General features: G+C 43.6%; 2 protein-coding genes across 3 annotated transcripts in view; both read right to left on the minus strand.

The window, feature by feature from the left end:
- The window catches only part of LOC147019368 (rho guanine nucleotide exchange factor 17-like), a 223,311-nt gene that overhangs the window by 152,153 nt on the left and 46,059 nt on the right, over positions 1-25,099 (minus strand). For both annotated transcript variants that reach the window (XM_085899824.1, XM_085899823.1), the window contains exon 3: positions 6,613-6,795. In XM_085899824.1, the coding sequence (XP_085755950.1) occupies positions 6,613-6,795 (183 nt within the window). The remainder of the gene's footprint in view (positions 1-6,612; positions 6,796-25,099) is intronic.
- On the minus strand, positions 13,180-15,742 carry LOC147019369 (E3 SUMO-protein ligase KIAA1586-like). Its single transcript, XM_085900062.1, has one exon. It carries the CDS (start codon positions 15,089-15,091, stop codon positions 13,499-13,501), a length of 1,593 nt encoding a protein of 530 aa, XP_085756188.1. The 5' UTR covers positions 15,092-15,742; the 3' UTR covers positions 13,180-13,498.

The raw sequence follows: 25,099 nt of genomic DNA on the forward strand, positions 1-25,099 counted from the left end.
GACCAACAAGAATTTAAAGATGGTGTTAATATTATTTTGTTTAACATTTTTGTATCTTTTGGTGGGAAAATATTGCTCCGGTTGTGGGGGAAGATGGAGGAATTTCATCGGAAAGTTAGGATTGAATATAGTTGTTTGGGCCATGGACGTGTAGGAGACATCTCAATGTAATCACGTGGGGGAAACTGCGAGCTGAAGTGTTACGTATCATCACACGGGGTGGTGCGGTGTTAATTAGATTGGTATTAAGGATAATTTCCCCAAGAACGTGATAGCTCCCTGTGACAGATTCCTACATTTTTGTATTTACAAGCCAGCAATGAAGGAGTTGCGTTTTTATAACCACCATCACCATAACTACAAGCGAGCCAGGTGTGCCGAGCAGGCAGAGGCCCCGCCTTCCCGGGTTTTCATGCCAGCAAGTCACGCCCAGAGGTGGAAGAAGGGTGAGGTTGGCAGTAGTTATGCGAGAAACATGGCTGGGACGGAGGATCTTGCTTTGCTCTCCTCTCAGCACGACAAAATGGCTGCGTAATGTGTCGTGCTGTGTCGTGCTGTGAATTGGCTTGCATGGTGGAGCAAGACGCTGGCCATCAACTCTTGGCTGGTTGAGAGAGACAAACCTCAAAGCATCGTGTATGTCGCTGAAGGGAGCGGCACCATTCTGCAGCGAGTGTATTTGCAAGCGCGATCGACGAGGAAGCCACACGGTGGTCTCTGAGTCGTGGCGTTGAATACCGCTCACGAATTACCTCAAGCACGATTCCTGCTGTGAGAGAGTGGCTCGGTGCCATTTTTGGACGCATCGACCCATGCAGTACGCCTCCTCAGGAAAACTGCTCGGCAATCGCGGCCGGTTGGTGATAACCGCCCATCCACCACAATTGGGTCGGGTGGGATTAGCTTGACCACCCAGACCCATGACAATATTTAAACAAATAAAAGGCATTCCAATGGGAGGGAACTGTCACCCCCTACTACCGGACGTTTTCCTTGTTGGTTGTGCATTTTCATTCGTGCATAAGTTGATGAAGGAGAAGAAGTTAGGCTGAGCTAAAATATTACCTTCTACATGTTGTTATATTGATGATATTTGTGTGATTAAGTATAAGTTTTTTGATGGGCTGATTCGTAGGATTTATCCAGAAAGCCTCGCAGCAGATAAGAGTAGTTGTGATGATAGTGTAGTGGCATATCTGGATATGTTTGTTAAAGTTGGAAATAATTGTATTAGTTCAAATGTGTATCATAAAGTTGACTATTTTAGTTTTCCTGTTGTCTTGTATATGTTCCATCCATCCATTGTGACCATACTCTGTGCAGAGTGTCGGTGTAGCTAAACCAGTCTCCTTGGCTCTTGGACACAATCCTGGACGGGTCGCTACTCCGACACAGGATACCAGCAAGCTGGCACTCATTTTGCTGACCTCGGAAGGATGACAGGCAGTCAACCTCGCCTGGTATTAATTCAACAGCAGTGTGGGATTTCAACTCAGGATCCTTGAATACGTTTCCATCTCGTAATGTACCAGTCAAGATAGGCTACAATGTGTTTTCATCTCAGGTTATTATATTTGCTAGAATTTGTTCTGTTCGCTGGTAGCGTGATGATGGTGGTGATGATGGTGGTGATGGTGATGGTGGTGATGATGGTGGTGATGTAAGAAGTGGTAAGGTATTTCTGGTGTGAGTGCAGAGTGTGTGCTTTCTGTTGGTGTGTAGTTTCTTTCTGTTCTCCATCTCTCTTTCTTTCTTCTATCCTCCATCTCTCTTTCTTTCTTTCTTTCTTTCTGTTCTCCATCTCTTTCTTTATTTTTCTTTGTCTATGGAGGAGTGAATCTTGCAAATAGTTTTTGGAAGGCTCACTTGGCTGTGCCTGGATGGGTTTGAGAGTAGAGGAGCAGCTGAAACCCAAATCCTATCCAGGTTCCTCGTGATGGCAAAATCTTTGTCTATTTGGAAAATTACATCATACAATGTATGAAATCGCTCCAAGCTCCCAATTTGAAAAGTGTAGCACCTACAAAAGTGATGTATACAGCGATACCAAGCTATGATGCCAAGTCAAGGCATTGTTGAGCAGACTGAACAAAATGGAGGCTTTAGACCCCAGTGAGCTGACCAAGATGGCGCACTGCCATCTTCATGAGGCTGTTTATTTATTTTTTTGTTATGAGCACCCCCTAAATTATCTTTAAAAGAAGTGTTTAAATTTACCTAGACCGTACATTCCCACGGGGCCACAATCATGGCCAACAGCACATTCTCAACAACACGTCCTTTTCCCGAGAAGGACACCGCCATGGCCCACAACACTCAAACAGTTAACCTGCCATCACGAGGGTGAAATTTATATTTGAAATAGTGTTTTAAATACAATTTTCAGCATTTATACAATAGTGGGGCAATTTCAAGATGGTTAACCATAGTTGTTCTGTTCTGAATGCAAATCAGACTCACGAGAATATCGGATATACGAGAAATATCTGTGGATGAGGCGCGTCGAGTTCCTCTAATTTCCTCTTAATACAAGCTGGCAGAGGTAGTGCATAAAACAAACACACAAACACACTTCACCTCTTATAAATAGATGCAAAAATCTAGTAAAACTTCTCTTGTGGCCCCAGAACCAAACAAACAAGAAATATGTAACAGCCCTCCTGCCCCCCCACCCCCCCACCATTCTCCCAACATGATTAAGAGTTAATATAATTTTAAAAGTTCATTTTAAACTTTCCCTGTGCATTGACAAGCAGCAAAGGAGATGTCCCCATTGCTGTGAAGAAGCATCCAAACCAGATACGATGTCACCCTCAGGGAAGTCTTTCCAATTGGAGAGGTCCATTAAATAAATAACCAAACCTGCCACGTTCACACGAGGCACTTTCACAAGGTTCAACGGCCACTCATTGGCAGGGACGATTGAGGGTTTGTGGAGAACGTGCCCATCTACGATCCTTCAGGTCTTGCATCGGCTCACATGGTCGGGAGTTTGTGGGAAGAACGGCTGCCCGTTCGACGAGCTGAGAGAGCTCTCCGACTCTATCCTTGTGCAGTGGAACACACCTTTCTCTCAATTACTTTTCCAAGTATTTTCAGTTTCTTTTGGAAGCTTTGTGAGCCATTATAGGTAGCAATTACAATAACAGAGCTTTTCAGAGATATACGTTATCGAAGTGCGATTTCTCAAAACCTCAAAGATGCATCTATTGTTCAAATGTTCAAACGGAAAGGTTCCAAGTCTGTACGTGACAACCACAAGGAGATCTCACTTCTTGTGACCTCTGGGAAAACTCTGCAACAATACTTCTGAATCGCTTCATCCAGCACATTGTTCAGTCCTTTGTTCCTGACAGTCAATGTGGATTTAGAAGTGGTCATGGGACAACTATGATATGATATCCTGTGTCAAGTAGTTAAAATAAAGAGCCAAGAACAGAACATAGATCTCTACATGATGTTTGTTGATATCAGAGAAGGACTTTTGAAGTTTCTCGCTACTGTGGCCTATCGTAATAAGTCCATCCACATGGTTTGACAGTTTCATGATGGCATGGTGGTGAGAGTGATGGAGAATGGTGAATACTCTGACCATTCCCAGTCCCCAATGGGGTGAAACAAGTCTGAGTCCGAGCACCCTCTCTCTTTGGCATTCAGGTTGCTGCCATGTCAGCATATGCATTCAGGGTCTGCGATAAAGGAGTCTGCATACGTTTTTGAACAAGTGGTAAGCTATTCAACCTCCATCGAGTAAGTGCCAAAACAAAGGTGTTTGAAGATCTCATCCTTGAATTTCTCATCGCTGATGACTATGCTTTCGCAGCCTACACGTACTGTACATCAGGACATGCAGCACATCACCAACCTCTTCTCAAGTGCATGCAAGAAGCTTGGCCTTGCCATCAGCCGAAAGAAGACTGAAGTGATGTGCTAACTACTATCTGGCAAGCCGTATACAACACCTATTATCACCATTGATAATCATCCTCTGACTGCAATGGATAAATTCACCGACTTAAGCAGTACTCTTATAAAATGTGCCCACATTGATGATGAAGTGGTTTCGAGACCAACCGAAGCCAGTGGTGTTTTGGTCGTCTTCACGACGGCTTGTGAAGCAAAAGAGGCATCAATGTCATGACCCGCCTAAAGGTGTACAGAGCTGCAATTCTGATGTCAATATGGTAAGCAGCAGAGACATGGACCCCTTAGAGTAGTCATATTAAGAAGCTCAACCACTTCCATCTGGCTTGCCTAAAAAGATCCTAAAGACTCACTGGCAGGATAAGGTTCCAGAAAGAAGTGTTAAGTGGAGCCGGCATGCCAGGCATCAAGGCTATGATTAATTATCAAAGCACAGCTCCATTGGACTGGCCACTTCGTGACAATGCCTGATGATAGGACGCCGAAGGAGTTTTTACACTGAACTGAGGCAAGGAAGATGCCATCAGGGAGGTCAAAATAAGCAATTCAAGTACTGTTTTAAGGAAATCTGAAGCAATTGGCTAGAAATGTGGAAACGTGCGAAAATGCAGCTCTCGACAGACGAACATGGCACATGGCTGCACATGAAGGTGCAGAGGACTTCGAGTTGATTCGCATCCAGCACGCCGTCAACACGCAAACACAACTCAGACTCCGCCAAAGTCAATTAACAGATCCAACCAGCATCCAGTGTGACATTTGTGTTCAATCCTTCCAAGCACAGATAGGACTCAATCATGAGAGGGTCCACCGTCGTACTGGTGTAATATGTAATTATAGGCTGTTCTGGCCGACTCGACAGACAACCATTATGTGTATTCACGTCCTGTATGTGCAAGTGTCGAATAACTGACTTTTGAAATGACATAATCCGCCCTGAATGCTGGGCACGCATGCACAGGAACCCATCGTGACGAGGTCCAATTTGGCAGCCGGATGTATATCATGCGCACAAGACAATGATTGTAGCATGAAACGGCTCACAAATCTTTTAAAGCCAAAATTACTTGGAAACGTGCCTGTGCAAAACGGGTATGCCTCTCCGTGTGAGGGCAGTTATAAATGTTCATGTTTTGTTTGGTCCTGGAGCCACAAGAGAAATTGTACTAAATTTTTTGCATCTATTGGTGAAAGGAGACGCGTGTGTGTGTGTGTGTGTGTGTGTGTGTGTATGTATGTATGTATGTATGTATGTATGTATGTATGTATGTATGTATGTATGTATGTATGTATGTATGTATGTGTGTGTGTGTGTGTGTGTGTGTGTGTGTGTGTGTGTGTGTGTGTGTGTTTGTATCCACTGTCACCACTAGCTCATTGTATTAACAAGAAATGGAACGAACCTGACACCGCTCTTCCACGGATATTTCTCGTATTCCTATACAGTATTTCCGTGATTCCGATTTGCATTCAGGAACAGAGCAAGAATGGGTAGCCATTTTGAAAGTTTCCCCTCTTTCATTTAAATGCCAAGATTTATGTTTAAAAGACAATTTGAATTTCAGATGTCATGCTAGTAATGGCAGGTTAAAAGTGCCTATCGAGGCAAACCGAGTCAGTATAAACACACAAACACACAGCACATGCAAAAAAAGGTCTCATTTAGCATTTATACGTAATTTTGAAAGTCACGTATTATTTTGCTATTTCCTGTTTCGTTTTCTTGGTTTTTCTGCAATCCCCAATGACCTGCCTGGACTTTCAATAAGTATATAATCTATTTTACTCCACATCCTTTTATTTATCAGCCTCTTCATCCACTATCATTTTCCCCTCCATTTATCCACCACAAGTCGACTTCATCAGTTTCCACCAAACTTCAGCGTAAAAGTTCAGCAGTCCGGCCGACCGTGGGAATATGTTTTCCCGTCTCAATTTGAGAAATCTTCATTCCCAACGGAGCAGTTCATTACCCGATCTTTAACCGCAGTAATAAAATTAGAAACTTGCCCCAAGCATAAGTAAAGAACAGGGTACAAAATGCCCCAATTATTTTGATGGAAGGTGCTGCTTTTGAAACAGCCTAAGAGCGAAAAAAATAACAAACATGTCCGGCACCAGAAATGAGGCAAATGGATGATGTGGAGATGCTGCAATCACCGGAAGACGCCCTTTTACGAAGCATCGTAAACAACTATAAACCACTCAAGGCTTTGCCTTCAATCAGCTCGGGGCTGGAACAAAAGCGTGGTGAAATGAAACAAACATCAACATTGAGATTTCCTCCTCACACTTTTGTTGACCAGAACCTCTAATGTTTGAATGAAATGATAATCTTGACAATAATTTTGGTATTAAGGAAAATAAGGGAAATTAAAGAAATCTTTCAGCGGTAGCCAAGGGTAGCCGGTGACACGACCCGTGCCACATATTCTGTGGAGAGAATGGATCAGGAAGACTTTGATTTTCCCAATGCAAGTGTGTGCTATGAACACTTGATGTACAAGTAACAAACATAACTTGATGCAAGTTGCTCGAGACCAGATTTTAAATCTGTGTTACACACCAAAGTACAAATGTTGCACGTTACCCATGTACATCTTGTGGTTAGCATTTCAGATGCAACGCATGATATAACGGTGTGGATCACACGGTGATAAGAAAAGGAAAGCCCGGTCACTTCCTCACCACATCATTGAGCAGGTCCCCAATGGTGGCACCCGATTGCCATGTTTGTACACGCTGCGTCAGTCGTGCCAGGAAGGCCTGATGATGATTCAACAAGTCTGGAACATGGTGAAACACATGGTCTACAAGTGCTGGGTCACACAGGGCGGCGTGCTCTGGAAGTTTCAGCGGCAACATGTATGCCTGCAGCGAGATAAGGAGATGAAAGCGATCAAAGAGGAGCAGAGCTGAACAAGAAGGAGCACTATTAGAAAAGGAATGCCATGATTAAAGGGTGGGAGGAAGAATGCAGGAAAACAAATACATTTAAAATAAGTACTTATTAGTTATTACAAATTTATTATTTGTACACATGTGATTTTGATTGCAATTCATGAAACATTTCCCCACCAAAAAGTTAAACCGTGAAATGTTAATTTTTTTTTCGATCCTCCTGGAGGATCTCTAAGTCTTCCTCACCTTGTTGTTCTTCATCTTCTTCTTGTGGACTTTTTTGTTTCACAGCCTACAGTTTTCATGGAAACTTCCTGAAACTTGGCTATATATATATATATATATATATATATATATATATATATATATATATATATATATATATATATATATATACATATATATATATACATATATATATATACATATATATATATATACATACATATATATACACATATATACACATATATACACATATATACACATATATATATATATATATATATATATATATATATATATATATATATACATACATATACATATACATATATATATATATATATACAAAAACATATACATATTGTTGTGGTTACCAGATTCGCAAACCACCATTCAGGTCCCTTAGGTGAGGTATCTCGGTAAGTGCATGTGTAGTTAGGCCCAAACCCGTTGTCTAGTGGGAATACATGTCATTTATACGTGCTGCGACTCTTCAGGATAGCCGTTTTTCTTTTACTATCTTTATTTTGGACCAACCGCCATGATCACAACCACAACATCAACCACCAACCACAACGCCGCTTCACCACAACCGCCACGACCTTCCCGTCACACCTCGCAACCGTAGCATCGCCACCGTTCTTGCCCCGCTGTGGGTACCGGTGTTGGACTCATGCAGAACGCGCGTCGAACAGCGTGTACAAAATCACGGATTTTGTGCTTCAAAAACGGATCAAAAACGACACACGCCCACTTTTTCTCGGGCCAATGGGGAGCGAGGTGAAAGGTCAAAGGGAGGGGGTCAAAGGCGAAGTTACGGGGGGGATAAAAGGACGGTGTTCGTCAGTCCAGAGTCCAGAGTCCAGAGTCCAGAGTCCAGAGTCCAGAGTCCAGAGTCCAGAGTCCAGAGTCCAGAGGCGGAGAGGCGGAGAGTAGGAGAGTAGGAGAGTAGGAGAGTCGGAAACAGAGAGTCAAGACTTCGCGGGCGGTGGAGCTGCTCGTTGTGTGCGTTGGAGTCGGAACGGAGGGGACGAGCTGTGGAGAGGCGGCGAGGGCGGACGAGGGGGTGCTCGCGTCGTGCAGGGAGCTGCACCCCTGGGAGGCCGACAGCGCGACCTGGCCGAGGTGGAGACGCTCGTCGCGGGATAATAAAGATCCTCTATACCCCGAGCATCAGCAACCCCCTCCTGTTTCCCCCCGCGCTGAGATAGTGCGACCAAGGGGGCCCCGTTCCCACCCCCTGCCAGGCACTGTCCACGAGGCCCGCGGGTTGCGGGGCCATCGCCGCTCCGCGTCTCATCACCAGACGGGTAGGCCCGACCCGGTCTCGGCCTCAGGCCCGCCTCATTCTTGAGGTATTTCTTTTCCTTGGTTTTGGGTATGTGTTGTCGGCGCCGTCTGTGAAGTAGAATTGTATAAGTGTTGCCGTGTGCTCGGTAGTCGGTATTAGCTCTGCACTGTGTTTTCACTTTTATGTTTGCTTTTTGTGTAAATGGAATTGTGTTTTCTTTTTTTTGTGTGCATTTGGTGGAATTGTATTTGTGTGCTTTCCGTTCGTCGCGAATAAATGTGCTTTATTGTTGAACTGTTCTCCCGCTTCGCTTCGTCTTTTCCTCCATTGAATCCCCATCTTGCTTCACGTAAAGGGTTGGTAGTGGGCTGAATACGCCCGATAATTAATCGAACCGTCGAGGTCGACGATAACACCGCTCGGTTATTCTGATAGTACGGAACGGGTCGCTTAAGTGGCCCGTGTCCGAAGTCGACCTGCGGCGAGGTGCGATCGCCCGGTCTACCCTCCGCGTGGGTACTTAGGTAGTTCGAATTTGGCGAGCAACCCTATCCCACGCGGGGGCTGATTGGCTCGATCGCGGTGAGACCGAAAGGTCCACCCGTGACTGGTTCCCGGCGTTAGTCCGAGAGGGTCACGACTGGATTGTCCGTCCGGTGGGCGACGTGCCGCGATTCGAGTTACGTGGCCGTCAGCACGCCGGCGGGCGCGGAATCCGCAACAATATATATAATATATAAAAATACCCTACGCAGACAGTAACCATCTCCGATTTTGAAAATTCCTCCCAGAAAAAAAAAGTTATGACGTCAAAATATCTCCGTTAATGGAAGTCGCCTAAAAATTATCTCCAAAACTCGGCAAGCTTTTTGAATTCTGTTTGCGGGAATCGAACAGGGCATTAGCAGAGATGAATTGCTGCACATATGATACATCACTATGACGTCTTATCAATTTTTATGACGTCATTCCTATTGTTTTGACATTTTTTGTTTCACAACCCAGAGTTTTCATCGGATCTTCGTGAAACTTGCCATGTATATGCAGAAAGCCAACACGCAGGCAGTAACCATCTCCGATTTTGGAAATTCTTCCTAGAAAAAAAAGTTGACGTCATAATATCGCTGCTAATGGAAATCGCCGATACCATTATCTCCGAAACTGGGAAAGCTGTTTGAATTTTGTTTGCGGGAATCAAGCCAGGCATTAGCACAGATAATTATTTATCGCAAACCTGATACATCACAATGACGTCATATTCGTTTTTATGACGTCATCATTAAGAGGACGAGGATCTTTGTTCATTTGAGCTTGTTTATTTAAGAAACATGTTTTTTGAAGCAATCTACCAATTTGGGACAACTATAAAGTAAGAGACTAAGTATGAGTTCCAACGTTTATTTGGCAACTCCTGGCAAGTAGAAGAGGCTAACTTACGAGACATGACGTACAAATGACAATGAACCACACAGAAAAAAAACATTGTTTGACAACATTAAACCATTTGGAATTTTTTATCCATCGCTTTGCTGACGTAGTTAATGTACATGCAGTATGAGTATGTCACAAGCATTCTGCTCTATTCATTCTAACATTTACCTGAGGACATCTTCCACCTGTTTGGAAGTCAGCTGACATCACCTACCTTCATCAGCCAATTACTTATTATCATTATTATTATTATTATTATTATTATTATTATTATTATTCACGCCGATAATTATTCCCACGTTCTTGTGGAGTACCCAGGGGTAGGGAGAGCGACTTAATCAAGTCTTTCACAAACAGGCTGGCCAAACCTGACGTTCGACAAAGGTTCGGGCAGGAATTTGTAACTTGGTCAGGGTGCCAGCAATAGTTTGCCTGCACTTCACGAAGGACACAGTGGACTCTTTAACGTCCACCAACGCCGGCAGACGGGTCACTTCGTTCAACGTCGCTCCGAAGGACGGCACAGACATGGATGAATTACCCCGCCTGGTGTTAATTCAATGTTAAAACGGCTCGACCTCAGGACCCAAGCCAGCCACCCTAACCGCGAAGCCAACACCAGGCATCGATCTGCACAAAATACCCCATAATGACAAAGTGAAAACATGTTTTGAGAAACTTATACAAATTCATTAAAAATTCAAATCTGAAATATCTTGTGTTAATAAGTATCCAATCCCTTTGCTATGATGCTCCAAATTGAGCTCAGGTGCATCCAATTTCCTTTGATCATCCTTGAGATGTCTCCACAAGTTGAGTGGAGTCCACCTGTGGCCAATTAAATTGATTGGACATGATTTAGAAAGAAACACACCTTTCTATATTAGGTCCTGCAGCTTGCAGTGTATGTCAGAGCAGAACCTCTCCCATGAAGTCCAAGGAACTGTCCGTAGAACTCTGAGATAGAATTGTGGGGAGGCATAGATCTGGGGAAGGGTACAAAACAATTTCTGGAGTGTTGAGAGTTCCCAAGAGCACAGTGAGCTCCATCGTTAGGAAATGGAAAGAATATGGAACTATCCAGACTCTTCCTAGAGCTGGCTGTCCGATCAAACTGAACAACTGGGCAAGAAGGACTTTGGTTATGGAGGTGACAAAAAACTCAATGACCACTCTGACAGAATGGCAGAGTTCCTTGGCTGAGATGGGAGAACCTGCTGGAAGGACAACAATCTCTGCAGCACTTCACAACTCGAGACTCGAGACCAGATGGAAGGCACTCCTGAGAAAAAGGTACAGGAGACACCTGGAGTTTGCAAAAAGGCACCTGAAAGGCTCTGAGAGCATGAGGGAAAGGATTATGTGGTCTCATGAGATGAAAATTGAACTCTTTGGTCTGGATGTAAAGTGTTATGTCTGGCAGAAACTGAGCACAGCTCATCGCCTAACACCTTCCCTACTGGGAAGCATGATGGTGGCAGCATCGTGTTATGGCGATACTTTTCAGTGGTAGGGACAGGGAGACTTGGAAGGATAGAGGGAACAGTGAATGAAGCCAAATACAGACAAATCCTTGAGTAGAACCTGCTTCAGAGTGCAAAAGACTTTCGACTGCGGCGAAGATATACATTCCAACAGGACAATGAGCCCAATCATACGACCAAAGCAACACTTGAATGGCTTCAGAACAAGAACGTGAAAGTCCTTGAGTGGCTCAGCCAAAGCCCAGCCGTGAATCTCATTGAGAATCTGTGGAAAGATTTGAAGATTGCTCTTCGCCGACGCTCCTCATCCAACTTGACAGAGCTTGAGCAAATCTGCAAGGAAGAATGGGAGAAAAATCCCCAAATCGAGATGTGCAAAGCTGATACAGACAAACTGTAATGGTCATTATAATGATTTTACTGACATGTATCTAAACCTTATTTTGTGAGTCAGGTTGTTTCGTGCATATTGCCTTCGTGGTTTGAAGTGCACAAATGGACAGAGCTGTTACTATGGAACGACGACGACACAAGATGTACAAAACCACCCAGATGGGCGAAGTTTCTTCGGAGTCGGAGGAGGTTCAGGTAGAAATTGTTTGACTCAGGCAAGCAAGAAACGAGACATTTTGGAGAAGCTACTGAGACAGCCAAACCTCGATGCTCTTTCGATCTTTCCCGAGTGATACGAATACAAATAACAAGTCTTTCTTGTTTTCACCCACCATGGAGTCATAGTAAAGTGATTAGTTATTTTCTCTCAGTTTGATTCAATTATGTTCCAACGGCGGATGATTGTCTTATAATAATGACGGTTATAAAACACACGAATTAACCATTTCATTTCATTACGATTTGTACTGTTCAACTTTTGATGTGTTTATGTTCGATTACCTTCGTGATTTTGTGAGCACATAATGATTTGTTCATTTATAAACCTCCGCCATCTCCGAAGATGGATGGAGGTTCCTGTTTTCACCCCTTTCTGTTTGTTTGTTTGTTTGTTTGTGAATAGTATTTCGGAAAAACTCCTTGACGGATTTCGACGAAACTTGGTGGGGGCGGGGGGGGTTAGGTATGGTCCAAGGATCATGCCATTAAATTTTGGACATTAAATAAACAAAAAAAATTGTTAGAGAAAATTTTTTTTTTTGCATTTCTACATGTTTTAAGTGATTTCCAACCCCCCCCCCAAAAAAATTGTTACCCCCCCCCCCGAAAAAAAGAAAACTTTTTTTGCATTTCTACATGTTTTAAGTGATTTCCAACCCCCCTCCCAAAAAAATTGTTAGAGAAAAAAAATTTTTGCAACTTTTTTTTTCAACAAAATTTCGATTTTTCTTTTTCCATTTTTACATGTTTTAAGTGATTTTCAACCCCCCCCCCCCCCAAAAAAAAATGTTGGAGAAAAGAACTATAACTCAGCACTGTTGACATCATATTTAATGAATAAGATATAAGGTTCACTTGAGTGACCCAGCAGTATTGGCGGTGGAGGTTTTGCACTCTCCCGAGCGCTCCCCCTCTAGTTTGTGTCTGCAGTTACCGTTGTTTTAAAGAGAGCAGTCACGAACAGTGGTGTAGTCTTGGTTTTTGTAGCGAGTATACTGTGATAATCCCCGAATCCCTCCCCGCCTTCGCCACATCTGTGCCGGAGCGACACCCCATAAGCACCACAGCACTAACACATACACTACAAGCATCCACACACAATCGAGAGCATTCTACAAGACTGGGTATGTTTTATCAACAAATTATAGCAACACAGACTATAACAGCGAAAGACATTTACAGCTGGGAAGATTTAAACGCTTTGGACTGATTTTGTACCGTTTAATGATCCCTAGTGATTTTGCATGGCTGGAGGATACGAATTAAAACAGTATGTTCACTTGTTTTCCAAACCGTTCATTTATTCATTCACCTGCCATTGCAGTTAAAGACCGAATCGTGGCAAGTTTTACAAAGAAAAAAAAAATATGACACTATATGGCATAAATATTAAAATCATCTTCTATTAAAAAGTCCATAAAAAGGGCACAACATCAATTGTATGCAAACAATGCAGAGTTTCAAAATATCAATTTAAAAATTCTAGTATTAGGTGTAATGTCTATAGTCATACATCTATGAAGCCAAGAAGGGATGCATTATGAAAGTAATATAAGTTAAGGTTACAAAAATATTAACATTATATTTGTGATTAGTTCAAAGATAAAATGCTAGTCAGTGATCTTGAAAATCAACATCTATTCATATTCAAAATAAGGATCAAGAAGAGCATGGGACTATTGCTAAATCGAGTCGCATAATCTTCGTGGGGGTGGGGGGGAGGTAAGAAGGGGGTGGGTGGGGTAACTCGCCTGGTAGTCAACAAAACTTTCCAAATATGTTTGTACTCAGGCATCTGAGGTGGGCTTTGCCTCCTTGCTTGTGTGGCAGAGCGATGGCTTCTCAACCATGTTGTGACGTACTTCCTTGGCTCAAAAAGACTTACAGGGGGTCCAATGATGCTGATCATCATAAAATTACTTACATTGGACAACAACAATGTAGATCTCTTGTCCGTGCATACATTGTTCATTAGACTGAAACCCCTTTCACACTCAGCCGTGCTGCACGGGATGCTCTGCATGCATCGTATGAGAGGTCTTAGGCTTTCAGGCTCACTGTGTGGGTGCTCAAGGAAATCTCTCCTACCATTAACTGCTTGGTCTTCACAAAGATTGAACTGCCTGCACAGTCGTTTCACTAATGACTCACCATACCGTATGCCAGGTGTTGATGGCCAGCTGCTTGTGTCCAGAATGCTGAGATCAAGAAGCATTTCACTTTCAAATGAGAGGCGCTTCTCCATATTGTTGATCAGACTTTGTAGGAATTGCTTTGCATTGATTGATGTAAGCTTTCCATTTGACTCCAGGGAAGCCGATCCAAAATGTCCCGCAGCCTTTGCTTTTAATGCCACCTCCGACATCTCTCCTGGACAGTCTTTGAATGACGCCAGCAATCGGATGGTGCGCTTCAGATGCTGTTCTGCTCTCAATAGTGTGATTGAATGGGCCTGGAGTTGCTGAGACAGGTTTGCAAGTTCAGGCAGTACATCGTACATGAGTCCAAGGTCACACAGAAATTCCTTGCTTTGCATACGATGTGCCAGACCTCTGTAAGTTTGCCTCTCTTTGCTGTTTCTTGTTTGGTCTCCCGCAGCATTTTCAAAGTGTCTGTTGAGTGCTTCATATGATCTCCACACAGCCTTCACAGCACGGAAGCTGCTGGCCACCCATCGCGTATTTAAAACTCTGCCAATTTTCTGGACTCGTGAGCCCACTTCTAGTGCTGCTTCCAGAAGTTCCCGTGAAATTTTATTGGCCTGACTGTAGAGATTGTGGATCTTCTCCATGAATGCTTTGGAGTGGTTGATTGACTGAACTTCATCCACAGCATCAGATACAGCCAGTTCCAAACGGTGGTTCATGCAGTGCCATGTGAAGAGGTTAGGGTACCTTGCAGTCAACCTTGTTGCCACACCAGAATTCTTGCCTAACATGACACTGGCTCCATCAGAAACAAATGAGATCCAGTTCTTTTGAAGCCACTCTTCACTGAAGCCTGCAGCATCCAAACAGCTCAATAGGGCTTCCTCTATACCCTCTGCCTTTTGGCTTTCTAGCTCAACCAGCTCCAGAAACACAAATTCCAGAGTAGCGCCATCTATAGAGACTTTCACATTGACAGTCATAGCAGATTTGTGGCTGAGAGATGTAGCCTCGTCAATGAGAACAGACAACTTGCTTGAAGAAGACACAATGCTGTTAACAATTTTCTTCTGCATCTCTTTTGCTTTGTGTTCTACGATTTTTGTGGAACTGTACCTTGAGTTAACTATCCTTCCATTTGCACGTAGAAATCAACTTTATGAATTCCAATTGTTTATACCGCAGATTTGCATGTTGGCTGATATTTACCTAACTTTCTGTCCCTCCATTCTAACCAAGGATGCCGGTTTTTTTTAATTCCATAGCCTGACTCTCAGTCCACAAGGCTGGCCAGGAGTTCTCATCTAGAAAGGAGCAAGGAGATACAGTGTAATCACAGCATTGTATTCTGTTGATAACTGGACCCACACACGTTTTCTTGTGGCGGATTTTTCTCTTCATATCAATATTAATCCACAGGAGGGGAGTCTCTCGTTTTTGCACGTCTTGATGGAACTGTTAGAGACTGGAATAGTCTGAATGCATCAGGTGTCAGAACCCCCAATGTTGACACTTCCAAGAGAGCTTTGTGCGGCAAGTTTCCATGTAATCACCAGGTTCAAGTGCACGAGTCTTCAGCATTGAAATTAAGCACTAAATTGGATGAAGATTTTTTTTTAAATAATGAGCTATGGTGTGAACAATAGCACTATGAGGATGAGGCATAGGCCCAAGCCAAACTCAAGGGAAGGCAATAGCACACTAGGCCTAATAGTCATCCTCATGGGCCAATCAATGGTGCACAGCTAACTGACAATATTATTGCCTGGTCCTGAAACACACATATATATATATATATATATATATATATATATATATATATATATATATATATATATATATATATATATATATATATATATTGTATAATCCGAAAACAGAATTCAAAAATAACTTTCCGTTCGTTCGTCAGAGGTGTTGGAGTGAATTTGCTTATTTTTCCACCGCTGCCTTTAAAATCTCTAATTTAATCATTATAAGTCACAGAACTTAGTGGAACTCCTTATTTTGTCAGTCTATCCTTCCTCTATGACATATGTCCTCGTGCCGATGGAAAAATTATTTAGATGATGGTGGAAGAGAAATTCCTTCCGGAATATTATTTTTTTTCCCAGTACGAAATGCAAGCCGCGGCTAAACTGCGAAACACAAGCCGTTTTTAATCGGATTTTCGAGGTAATCTCGTTACCACCCTATAGGTACTGATAAATCCAAAAAGAGATTGAAAATTTTTTGTTCCCTTCGATGGCGAGGCGCCGAAATGTACGCGGCCCGCCAACAATCGTTTTTTTCTGTAATTTAATCATCACAAGTCCGACAACCGAATGATACCCCTCGTTTTGTAGGTCTATACCTCACCTACCTCCAAGTATGGATGAAAAAAAATATTTACATTAACTGCTGCTAAAGGGAATCAATCAGCGCATTTTATTTCCTGTTCTCAAAGTATCCAAAGCTGCTTTAGTCGCCAAAATACCAAAAAATCCTCCGATTTTCACCTGGTTTTCTACGTTGGGATTTAGCCGATGGCTATCGACTGCGAAATCTGAAAACAGAATTCCAAAATATCTTTCTGTTCGTTCGTGAGAGCCGTAGAGTGAAACTGCATCACAGCCGTAAGGCCGAACGTTAATCGAATAGGCCAGCGGCGCGAAGTCCTTTATTCACACATAACTCGACAACAGTCACACAAATTCAAAACACACATCATCATGCAGGTAATAACGTCAGGCATCCGGCGATATCAGTTATAAAGGTGAAAGAAGCCATTTTGGTCGCTAAAGGGGCCCCGAACCGTTGCGGCCTACAACTATCCTAGGCGTGACGCTCCGGGCCGCGAAGCCGCGATTTCTTTAAACACTCATAAAATGACGCTACAAATTCCGAAAACGTCCAAACATACCTCAAAATGTTCAGGTAGTTTTCCGTCCTCCCTGAGCTTGCCTTAGGATAGACCAATAATTAATTGGCCAATCCCCCCTCTATTTATAGAGAGATTAACTAATTTGTATGCCCCTTTCACTTTCCAGGTGTAGCGTTAGCATCCGGCTGCTCCTTTTCTGTAGTTTCTGTAGTGTTATCCGAAGCGGCAGTAACTTCAGGGCCAGGTTTACGAAAACACTCAAAGAGTATAGTTTGCTTTCTTTTCATAATGTTGGCTAATTAAAAACTTGCAACGCTAGCTACTGTCAAACACGTGTTCATCGTTGGTAGGTGCGTGAGGTCAGGTCTAGGTCACGTGTCACAGCCATTGAGCCACCGAGTTTCACGCTTTGTAACAGCACCGCACTGGAGTGGGGGTGAATTTTATGAATGGAGATGAATGAAGTAGATGGCTTCCCCTGCAAGGCTTATTTTATTGCAGTTATACTCTACCCGGTATGTGGGAACAAAATCAATGAACTGAAAGTTCTGTCAGAAAACTATATCGTTACGTATCCTTGCACAGTTTTAAGTGGGTATACGGAAATCCTGGAGCTTTCTTAGTGGGTATACGGCGTACACCTGCGTATCACGTAGACTACACCACTGGTGACGAACCTCCTCTGCCTTTGCCTGTTCGTGACAATCTTCGTACGACGCGTTGAAACTTGCTGATGGAATTAATGCTCCGTGTTAAGTGAACGCTACACAGTAAATGATGCCGGTACACATACCCAAGAAGACTCAAAGCCGTAATCATGGCCAATGGCACTTCTGTACAGTATTGACTCAGGGGGTTGAATACTTATTGACGCAAGATATTTCAGCTTTTCATTTTAAATTAATTTGTAGAAATATCTAAAAACATGTTTTCACTTTGTCATTATGGGGTATTTTGTGAAGATGGGTGATAAAAGTTTTAAATTTTTTAAATCATATTAAATTCAGGCTTTAACACAACAAAATATGACAAAAGTCGAGGGATGTCAATACTTCCTGAAGGCACTGTGCTTTGGCGGTGCAATCACCGTTTTCATTGAAGCCAGTGCTTTGTGACAGCCATCCTCGGCACTGGAATGCTTCTGGCTTCACACATCGCTCTGCAATAAGCTTCTGGTGCTTGATGAGATGAAAGGTCTTCCCAGCTACTCTTCTTTGGTATACAGATCACCGTAACATTGTTTTCATCCATTGGAGTGCTTTCAGCAGCCGTTGCACTGTACCGGGTGGACGGGACAACACTCGGTGCAGGCCTTGCCCAGTAAAAATGTTCCTTTAAAACAAAGAAATAAATAAATTAATGTTCTAAGGCATCTGTGGAGTCATGGTCAGAGTGACTGCTCTGAATCTGGGAGATCGGTGTGAACCCCGGCCGAATCATGCCAGACACTTGTTTTGTGCTGCTTCCTTGTTTGACACTTAGCAGTCACAAGGGATAGAGCACACGCAATGATGTCTCGCCCTGCATGTGAATCACCGAGATGACAGTTTATAGCTGGGTTGAGATTCAAACTTAGGCTGGACAGCTTAGAGGCAAGAAACCTGGTGTTGGCTTAGCAGTTAGGGTGGTGGCTTGGCATCCTAGAGTCCTGAGCTCAAGCCCCGTTACCCGCTGAATTAACACCAGGGGGCTGACTCAGCCTGTCATCCTTCCGAGGTTGGCGAAATGAGTTCCAGAAAAGCAGGTAAAAGGCTACACACGAAGGGAAGGGGTATCGACGGATTGATTAAATCTGGTATTGGTGTGGCGCAGGCATGATGGGCCGAATGGCCTTCTCCTCTGCCTTAATTCCTTGTAAATCCTCGTAAGTGTGCAAACCTCGATGCCATCCTGCCACCCACTTTCATCAGCCAACATTTCTGCTTATATATGGCGGTAGAAAAAGAAAAAAAAATCACTTCCACTTCACTACAAAGCTCACGGGTGTGTTCAGTTATGCAGTTTCTTGTAGAGCACTCAAGTGGCTTAATCACTCAAGCAAGTACTCTATTCCAAACCGTTGATAAGGAACGACTGGCTTGGCAAGCTCTATCTTGCTGCTCGGTGACTGAACACACACACACACCTGTTTGCTTTGGTTTTTAACCTCCGTTTACATTGAATGAAACGAAACATTTTGAAAAGTTCAAATCATTCTCACTCAGATTTCATCATCACCGTAATGCATCGGGTAAGTTGTTTAAACTCTATCGGTTTTTCATCGGACAGAAGGGTTAGTGAGAATGAAGTCAGAATGATTAAATTACATCACTTATCTGTCTGCATATGTGCTGTTTAAATTACAAAACACATCATTGTGGGAATATATGTGACCTTTGCATTGCCGTTGAAATGTATCGAACCAAGATCACCTTCATAACCTTCCTTGCTGCTTCGCCAGGAAGCTCAGTGTTGGATTCTTTAGTTTTAACCTCTTGTTTAAAATTCGAGAAATGAAACATTGAGAAAATTTCGAATTTTCTCACTCAGACTTCAACATCACACTAATGATGTTTAACATTTCTTTAAGTCATGATTCTGCGATTCCAGGTTCACGTGTGATACAAAGTACGTGTCAATTTGTCCATTATCTCACACTGTAATGTACTTTGTGTCAAGCCTGGTGTCGGTTTCACGGTTGGGGTTGTTGGCTTATGATCTTAGGGTGTTGAGTTCAAGCCCTGTTTATATACCGTTGAATTAACACCAGGTGGGTTGATTCAGCCTGTCATCATTCCGAGGTCGGCAGAGTACAAACTTGCTGGTAACAGGGGCACAACATCACATAGTCATCAAATAGCTGTGTATGAATGAATGAATAAATAAATAAATAAAATCTAATTTGTAATTCCTGTGAAAGGTCTCTCCTCATGAGCTTGCCCTGCAGGCATTGTGTGTGCAATCTTCACCATGAGCCTTAGATGATCAATGGAATATATAAAAGTGGACAAGGCCTAACATGATGTATCAATAAGCTGTGAATGGGCCAGACAGATAGTGAGGAAACTCGAGGTGCACGAGTTGGGTAGGTGACAAGGGCAAGGCGATTCGAGTTTGGTTCAGGTGGGGATCCTGATCGGGCCTATCAGTGCATGAAGACTGGAAACCGTTCAGCATGGCGGAGGGACGTGCTCCACCGAGTGCGGATATTGTCGTTAATAATACAGATTTTGAGTCTCGTGGAAGAGAAACCAACAGAGAGTGAAAGGTCAAGACACTGATGGGTGGAGAGGAACGGGTTGAAAAAGAAACAAAAAACAAAACAGACACACAAGAGCGTTTGAAGGGGAGAGGTGGGCAGAAAAGGGGTCAGGGGTCAGGGGTCAGGGGTCAGGGGTCAGGGGTCAGTGCGTGTTGAATCGCTCGGTGGGACATCTGGAAAAGACTACCAAGTGCATGAGAGGCGGCAGAGGCCGAATGATGATAGGGAAGAGCATGAGATAATCGGCTCAGGGAGTCAGTTTCCCCAAAACAGAGCTTGGGCGGCCATGTGCAACATTATTCATTGCACTGCCGACCAGAGGGGTGGGCACGAAGGTGAACCAGTAATAAACGAAGGTGAAACATAAATATACGAAGGTTAAACATAAACATGTAAAATGGAAACGCTTCAAGATGTGATCGCGACCTGCACCTAAGAGTAAACAGGCTTTACGCGTGGTAAACAGGCTTTACGTGTGGTAAACAGGCTTTACGCGTGGTAAACAGGCTTTACGCGTGGTAAACAGGCTTTACGCGTGGTAAACAGGCTTTACGCGTGGTAAACAGGCTTTACGCTTGGTAAACAGGCTTTACGCGTGGTAAACAGGCTTTACGCGTGGTAAACAGGCTTTACGCGTGGTAAACAGGCTTTACGCGTGGTAAACAGGCTTTACGCGTGGTAAACAGGCTTTACGCGTGGTAAACAGGCTTTACGCGTGGTAAACAGGCTTTACGCGTGGTAAACAGGCTTTACGCGTGGTAAACAGGCTTTACGCGTGGTAAACAGGCTTTACGCGTGGTAAACAGGCTTTACGCGTGGTAAACAGGCTTTACGCGTGGTAAACAGGCTTTACGTTTGGTAAACAGGCTTTACGCGTGGTAAACAGGCTTTACGCGTGGTAAACAGGCTTTACGCGTGATAAACAGGCTTTACGCATGGTAAACAGGCTTTACGCGTGGTAAACAGGCTTTACGCGTGGTAAACAGGCTTTACGCGTGGTAAACAGGCTTTACGCGTGGTAAACAGGCTTTACGCGTGGTAAACAGGCTTTACGCGTGGTAAACAGGCTTTACGCGTGGTAAACAGGCTTTACGCGTGGTAAACAGGCTTTACGCGTGGTAAACAGGCTTTACGCGTGGTAAACAGGCTTTACGTGTGGTAAACAGGCTTTACGCGTGGTAAACAGGCTTTACGCGTGGTAAACAGGCTTTACGTGTGGTAAACAGGCTTTACGCGTGGGAAACAGGCTTTACGCGTGGGAAACAGGCTTTACGTGTGGTAAACAGGCTTTACGTATGGTAAACAGGCTTTACGTATGGTAAACAGGCTTTACGTGTGGTAAACAGGCTTTACGTGTGGTAAACAGGCTTTACGCGTGGTAAACAGGCTTTACGTATGGTAAACAGGCTTTATGTTTGGTAAACAGGCTTTACGCGTGGTAAACAGGCTTTACGTATGGTAAACAGGCTTTATGTTTGGTAAACAGGCTTTATGCGTGATAAACAGGCTTTACGCATGGTAAACAGGCTTTACGCGTGGTAAACAGGCTTTACGTATGGTAAACAGGCTTTATGTTTGGTAAACAGGCTTTACGTATGGTAAACAGGATTTACGTGTGGTAAACAGGCTTTATGCGTGGTAAACAGGCTTTACGTATGGTAAACAGGCTTTACGCGTGATAAACAGGCTTTACGTATGGTAAACAGGCTTTACGTATGGTAAACAGGCTTTACGCGTGATAATCAGGCTTTACGTATGGTAAACAGGCTTTACTTATGGTAAACAGGCTTTACGTATGGTAAACAGGCTTTACGCGTGGTAAACAGGCTTTACGTATGGTAAACAGGCTTTATGCGTGATAAACAGGCTTTACGCGTGGTAAACAGGCTTTACGTATGGTAAACAGGATTTACGTGTGGTAAACAGGCTTTATGCGTGGTAAACAGGCTTTATGCGTGATAAACAGGCTTTACGCGTGGTAAACAGGCTTTATGCGTGGTAAACAGGCTTTACGTATGGTAAACAGGATTTACGTGTGGTAAACAGGCTTTATGCGTGGTAAACAGGCTTTACGCGTGGTAAACAGGCTTTACGCGTGGTAAACAGGCTTTACGCGTGGTAAACAGGCTTTATGCGTGATAAACAGGCTTTACGCGTGGTAAACAGGCTTTATGCGTGGTAAACAGGCTTTACGTATGGTAAACAGGATTTACGTGTGGTAAACAGGCTTTACGTATGGTAAACAGGCTTTACGCGTGATAAACAGGCTTTACGTATGGTAAACAGGCTTTACGCGTGATAAACAGGCTTTACGTATGGTAAACAGGCTTTACGCGTGATAAACAGGCTTTACGTATGGTAAACAGGCTTTACGTATGGTAAACAGGCTTTACGTATGGTAAACAGGCTTTACGCGTGATAAACAGGCTTTACGTATGGTAAACAGGCTTTACGTATGGTAAACAGGCTTTACGCGTGGTAAACAGGCTTTACGTATGGTAAACAGGCTTTATGCGTGATAAACAGGCTTTACGCGTGGTAAACAGGCTTTACGTATGGTAAACAGGATTTACGTGTGGTAAACAGGCTTTATGCGTGGTAAACAGGCTTTATGCGTGATAAACAGGCTTTACGCGTGGTAAACAGGCTTTATGCGTGGTAAACAGGCTTTACGTATGGTAAACAGGATTTACGTGTGGTAAACAGGCTTTATGCGTGGTAAACAGGCTTTACGCGTGGTAAACAGGCTTTACGCGTGGTAAACAGGCTTTATGCGTGGTAAACAGGCTTTACGTATGGTAAACAGGATTTACGTGTGGTAAACAGGCTTTATGCGTGGTAAACAGGCTTTACGTGTGGTAAACAGGCTTTATGCGTGGTAAACAGGCTTTACGTATGGTAAACAGGCTTTACGTATGGTAAACAGGCTTTATGCGTGGTAAACAGGCTTTACGTGTAGTAAACAGGCTTTACGTGTGGTAAACAGGCTTTACATGTGGTAAACAGGCTTTACGTATGGTAAACAGGCTTTACGTATGGTAAACAGGCTTTACGTATGGTAAACAGGCCTTACGCATGGTGAACAAGCTTTTCGCATGGTAAGGGATCACAAGGGAATTTGACACAGGTGGAAGCCATTCAGCCCACCATGCCTGTGCCACATCAACACCACACCAACTTATCAACACCAGATCAACTTCACACCAGATCAACAAAGAAAATACAAAATGGTAATTTTTTTTTTATTAAGTGTTTTTTTTTTTGTATTTTTTTTTTTTAAATGAAGCGGGTTTTTTTTGGTCCCTCCCCCCTCCCCCACCTTCCTTATTTCCAGGAGAGGGGGCATTGTCTTGGGCATAATACACATCAACCACACAACACCCCTTGACGAGACCCCCACCAACAGCACTCCGTACACATTCACACAATCACCATCAATGCTCAAACTACCAAAAAGCCTCATCAACATCCCCATACCCCTCCATCTCCATAACTTCCAGGTACCTATCTCATTCTAATTTAAACTTATCTCCTGTTTCTGCTGCCACTACCTTTCCAGTGAGACCATTCCATGCATCAACTACTCTCTGATTAAAAGACCCCTACCTTGCTACCATCTTACTAACTCTCCTCTTCTTTACTCTCAGGCTATGGCCCCTGGTCCTATCACTGTCTCCTCCGTTGAATAATTGCACAGAGATTTCGATTCCACAAACGTGATCAGCGAGACAGAGAATCGATCTGTGATTTTGTCGCTGAGTTGAAAAGGTTGTCTCAGCACTGCGACTTTGATAACAATCTCAATGACGCACTACGGGACAGACCCGTCTGAGGGTTGACGAGTGAGAGTATTCAGAAGCGCCTGTTGTCGGAAAGTGAGCTTCGTTTCCAGAGAGCTGTCGAACTCATGATTGCCATGGAAACTGCTGCAAAAAGACTCTGTGGAGTTACGGAATAATAGAGGACCCGGGGTCCACAAGATGACTACTTAGCCTGTGGCCATGCCTTCCAGGTCGTCTGGTGCCCAGAATGATGGAGATTACAGGGGGTCTTGTTTCCGATGCGGAAGGAAACAACACCCTGATGCTTGTTATTTCCGGCACGACGAGTGTGAAAACTGTCACTTGAAGGGTCATGCTGCAAGAAGATGCTGGAAGCCTTGTAAGAAAACGAACACAAATGTACATACTGTGAGTCATAGCAAGAGTAACAGTGACCAAGAAGACTCACTTGTAGCTAACAATGGAACCAGCCATGTCAACAAGCTGGATGTCATCTGGATTCACCTTAAGGTGGCAGGGAGAAATCTGCACATGGAGTTGGACACTGGCTCGGCAGTCTCCGTCATTTCATTGTGCGAGTACTCTAAACTGTACAAACATCTGAGACTGAAGAACACTGCAGCAGCTGGACTGCGTACTTTCACCGGTGAGCAAATTAAACCAAAAGGCAAGCTATATGTGCTGGTACGGTGCAATCAGCAATCCTATGTGCTGGATTTGTATGTTGTGGACACTCAGGGCCCAGCCTTGTTGGGAAGAGACTGGTTGCGGAAGATCAAACTCGACTGACACACTGTCAAGTCAATACATGTCAACTCGACCATTTCCGGATCGACTGATGCTTAATTGAAACAATTGCTCAACCAGTACTCTGGGGTCTTCAAGGATGAAATTGGAACTCTGAGGGGCACTAAAGCAAGGTTGAGCTTAAAGACGAACAGTAAGCCAGTGTTTCACAAGGCTAGGCCAGCTCCATATGCATTACGTCCAAAAATAGACGCTGAGCTTCAACAATTGGAACAGGCAGGTATTATCTCCAAGGTAGAATGGAGTGAATGGTCCTCGCACGTAGTCCCCGTAGTGAAGCAAAATGGAGATATTCGGCTTTGTGGGGATTTCAAAGTATCGATAAATTCCTTACTTCAGGTGGATCAATACCCACTACCATCTGTGGAGGATATCCTGGCAACATTGGCAG

The sequence above is a fragment of the Eptatretus burgeri genome, chromosome 10, assembly GCF_056783735.1.
Source record: "Eptatretus burgeri isolate ZD-2024b chromosome 10, Ebu_testis_v1, whole genome shotgun sequence".
In the NCBI taxonomy this organism is placed as follows: domain Eukaryota; kingdom Metazoa; phylum Chordata; class Myxini; order Myxiniformes; family Myxinidae; genus Eptatretus; species Eptatretus burgeri.

Coding starts and splice junctions, on each gene's coding strand:
- LOC147019369 (XM_085900062.1), bottom strand. CDS start 15,091: ATGCAGAAGAAAATTGTTAACAGCATTGTGTCTTCTTCAAGCAAGTTG.